We start from the raw sequence: 4,222 nt of genomic DNA, 5'->3' as shown, positions 1-4,222 counted from the left end.
CGAAACATCATAGGTTATATCCCAGATATTAGCAATTTTTCTCTATAAATGGTCAAAGTTAAACAAGTTTAAATTAGGACAAAGCTAGAACTTCAAATAATTTGAAAAGGAGGGAGTATTAGCCAGTATCCCAAGCGTCCCGTACTTTGCTTGTCATGCCTCTTTTCTAAGAACATGAACTCCCACTAGTGTAGAACATCTTACATTTCCATCGGCTGTCAACTACTAAGTCATTTCAGTATGGCCATGTGAATTTTCGCTTACAGAATGGAGGTGGCGCCCTCATCCCCAGCCTACGGTACACCCTCATTCATCACAGGAACAATTCCGGGAAGGACCACATGATGAACCTGGCATACATGTCATTCTCCAGGAACTCGACGTGTGCAGCCCTACCGACAAAGGAGTTGAGGTCCCGTCGTTGTGTGGACTGGTCGAAGTTCACGTCGCAGCGCATGAACACCCGCGTCTCGGAGGTGGGTGCACGGATCTGGTCCAGGCAATTGTTGAGCATCGCCGTGAACACCTGCCCCTTCTTCGAGCTATCTGACGACGAGGCCGGGCAGAGGTCGATTCTTGCTGAATGGTATGGGACGTAACCATCCTAGCACAGGAAGATTGTGACCAGATTTATGAGTAAACCTTCTGGATATCTAATAGAATGAGTAAAACCATCCTGGCATTCGAAAGGAAGGGCAGGCATGCTGGTCATATTAAGCACCTGCGGTGAAGACACCAAAATGATGTTTTTGAAGTTCTCCAGTGTCTTGAGCTGAAAAAGGATAGGGAAGTAGGCGCATACACCAAATTAGGAAGTTGGCCTATCGTCCTAGTTCTACTTCTAGCTATAGAAAACATCTAATTCTAGCATGAGGTTGATATATTTAATCGATGTACCTTGCAGAGCTTGTAAAAAAATGTATTCTGGGGGTCTTGCTCATCGGTGAAAGTGAGCTGATGCATGCATTGCAGTCCCTTGAGTCTCTTCATAAGCCAGAGGCCAGAGTTGAACAACGAATTTGAGCTGTACCAGTAACCTAAATGAGGCCCTGATATCGACATGTATGTGTGGAGGTTTTTCAAAAACGGCTGCAACTTGGGTTCTGTTGAATGGAAATTGATTAGCCACATGCAGCGGTCTGTTTGGAAGGAATTTCCCAGGTTGAAAATACCTGATAGTGCGCTTCTGATGATGACGTTCCCAATGGAGTGTCCGACAAAACTAAGCCTCAATTCTCTGCAGCCTCCATGCCTTGAATACTTATCCAATTTGTTCTTTAGGAATGAGACTACTTCATTAGCAAGCCTTCTACCCATTTCTTTAAAATCTCCATATGTTCTATCTTCGTTTGTCTCGGACAATAGACACTCAGCTCCAGGATCACGCAAAAGCCATTGGTTTCTAATGAGACAAAGATCCAGATGATGCCCCTGTTTTTTGACATCGGCAGAAGTTCAAATTAAATGTGTACTAATTAGATCCAAACCAACACATAAGTCCAAATAAACTTGCCTGAAATCCATGCACAAAAATGACAGCTCGTAAGACATGTCCAGCGTTTTTACCACCGCTAGGACTCCCCGCAAAAGAATCTCCTTGTAGGTTAGGTGGTACAGAAGTATTATACAGATCTGGAGCATTTGCCAACAAATCCTTGTTACAACCATGTTGTGGAACGACCATGACATGTTGTTCTATAAGAACAACAGGAACACGTGAAGGATTAGCATAGATATGCATATCTTGAACAGACCGTGCGTTAATCTGCAGTGGACTTCGCATTAGTCTCCTCTTATTAAGATAAGTGTTTCACTTACAGTTCCAACATCAACAAAGACTGACCTTCATTTGCGCAATACTTTTTCTGTGGAGTTCAGCTCGTGAAGAAGCATTCTGTACAGGCTACAAAAATATATGGAACCATAAAACAGTGACAAGCGTATCAAGCATACTTCGTTGTAAACAATCAAGAGAAGACAATTACATCATGATGCAACTTCTTTGAGCTGGAAACCCTCCGGAGTGAATGGCGAGGAGACGAACTGTCACCCATACCGTGCATGTAACGATGTGGAATCTCAATTTTTGAATGAACAATCCATATTGACCATTCTGATTTCCGATCAACATCCCAAATATCATGCAAGTAATCCAGTATCTTTAATTTATTTGTCCTGCAGGAGACCAACCATACTTTGGCTGAATAAGGAATGACATGAAATAATCTAAAATGTTAAGAAACATCGGTGCTAGCCACTAACACATGAGAGCAATAGAAAATGCCCATCTTCTGAAGTAACATCAAGAAAGCAATTAACCTCACCTATGAAACTTCAGGAATCCACTCCATACAAGTGAAAGTTGGTCGCTCACTGTTTCAAATAATTCTAACAATTCTTCCTTGGAAAGAGTGTACAGCATAGCATCATTAGTGCTTTGAACCGCATCATCAGATCTCTGAAATACTTGGAAGATAATGTATCCAATCAGCAAAATTACCATATTTGCACTTTGTCAGTAGTCATCTTCAACAGAGAAATGAAGTACCTCTAGAAGATCTTGTAAAATGCCAAACTGCTGGCCAATGCACTTTGGGGTTACAGGGAGCCCATTAGTATAATTAGGAAAACTTGACTTTGTTGGGTGAACTGACTCGTATTTACCAAGTGTTAAATCAGCGCCATCCAAATCTTCAAGAGTTGTACCAATACCATTACTGATCCTCTTTACTTCCTCAAGCAACAGTTCTCTAGAAGATAATAATGCCTTCAGAATATCATATAACTTTGAGACTGAACCTTGCTTGAATGCCTGCATAATGAATGACACATTTTACACACCAACTTGATGAGATGATTAGCAATAAAAGAAATAATTTATTCAGGGGCATGAAATAACATCAAGAAAGTAATTAACCTCACATTTATAACTATATATATATATATATATAGACACACACACACACACACACACACACACATTTGGTATCTCTAAAATTTTATGCCAAACTTGTTAGAAGCATATTTCTGCTTTAGTTCTTTTTAGTATAAAAAAGGAAGAAAGCGGACATATGGTTTCTGTTATAGTAGCAGTCTCAGACAAGCTTGTGGAATAGACTAAGTGCCTAAAAATAATATTCAAGCTAAAAGCATCACAAACCTGTGTACCTTCAGTGACGATTTAGTCACGCCAGCTTTCAGGTACACTATATGTATGGTCAGATCAACAAGCACAGGGTGGAAAGTGTCAAAATGGACAGGACAATATGTGTGTAAACCCAGGAGTGCCCTATGTGGGATCCTAAATTCATGAACAGGGATCAAATACTGGTCATTTGAATCTTCAGTTTCAATCCTGTAATAGAGAAGAAAAGGAGAACATGCTTCAGTATTGATGCAGTCAGCCTGTGAAATGTTAGATGCACATGTACTCCACAATGAACAAACATGTCGAGAGCATGCAAAACAAGATCTAAAGAGATGGAAATAACATACACACTCACCTATTCCCCAATGTTGGAACAAATAGGAGCTCAAACTTCAACATAACTGAAGAAGTTGCTGGACCCTATAATAGACAAAGCTGAACAAATCAAACTATATACAAGACATGATTACATAAAAAAAAGAAACTTTATGAAACCCAACCTCATCTTGACTGTTGGGTATGTAGAAAGACACCATAAGTGATAGATAAATATCTTGTCTAGCATATTTAATTCTAAATGGCTGTGTATAGAAGCTGTTGTCGACATCATCTATTTTCCAAAAGCCACATGCACGCTTCGCACCAATATCAGTAGCTGCACAATCCACCTAGCATGTCATTATCTATTAGCCAAAAGATTGACAATTTCAAAGGATACTAGACAAAAAAATGTCCCAACATGGAAAATCCAACCTAATATTTTTCTGCACCCTGAATTATTATTTTTTCTAACAGGCATCAAAATGCTCATTGCAGCACAACAAGCACAGGAACGACCAAAACTGAACAAACCAAAATTGCCTAAACTAACCAAAGAAAAAACAAGAGCTAAATTAGTAATGAATTGATTTAATTCAAGATAAAAATAGCAATGAACAGATCATTTAAAGTCAATGCAAGATGGCAAACAGCTGTTGCTTTAACATTACAAACTGGTCTACGTGTTGATCATAATAAGTAGAATAATCTGATTACGGTTACCAATACAAGGCAGGATTGAAGAACAATCACGCA

The 4,222-nt window shown here is 39.5% G+C and overlaps 1 protein-coding gene across 2 annotated transcripts in view; it reads right to left on the bottom strand.

The window, feature by feature from the left end:
* Positions 1 to 118: 118 nt before the first annotated feature.
* Positions 119 to 4,222, bottom strand: part of LOC119286410 — a 10,882-nt gene continuing 6,778 nt past the window's right edge. For both annotated transcript variants that reach the window (XM_037565783.1, XM_037565782.1), the window contains exons 3-14: positions 3,649 to 3,803; positions 3,504 to 3,568; positions 3,169 to 3,355; positions 2,549 to 2,812; positions 2,325 to 2,458; positions 1,986 to 2,175; positions 1,844 to 1,903; positions 1,514 to 1,765; positions 1,173 to 1,431; positions 898 to 1,103; positions 722 to 772; positions 119 to 604 (exon numbers count right to left, since the gene is read on the bottom strand). In XM_037565783.1, the coding sequence (XP_037421680.1) occupies positions 314 to 604; positions 722 to 772; positions 898 to 1,103; positions 1,173 to 1,431; positions 1,514 to 1,765; positions 1,844 to 1,903; positions 1,986 to 2,175; positions 2,325 to 2,458; positions 2,549 to 2,812; positions 3,169 to 3,355; positions 3,504 to 3,568; positions 3,649 to 3,803 (2,114 nt within the window). In that variant the 3' untranslated portion in view covers positions 119 to 313. The remainder of the gene's footprint in view (positions 605 to 721; positions 773 to 897; positions 1,104 to 1,172; positions 1,432 to 1,513; positions 1,766 to 1,843; positions 1,904 to 1,985; positions 2,176 to 2,324; positions 2,459 to 2,548; positions 2,813 to 3,168; positions 3,356 to 3,503; positions 3,569 to 3,648; positions 3,804 to 4,222) is intronic.

This window comes from Triticum dicoccoides, chromosome 4A (genome assembly GCF_002162155.2).
Source record: "Triticum dicoccoides isolate Atlit2015 ecotype Zavitan chromosome 4A, WEW_v2.0, whole genome shotgun sequence".
In the NCBI taxonomy this organism is placed as follows: domain Eukaryota; kingdom Viridiplantae; phylum Streptophyta; class Magnoliopsida; order Poales; family Poaceae; genus Triticum; species Triticum dicoccoides.
Note: the sequence above shows the minus strand (reverse complement) of the source record. Positions and strands in the feature narration are given on the sequence as shown.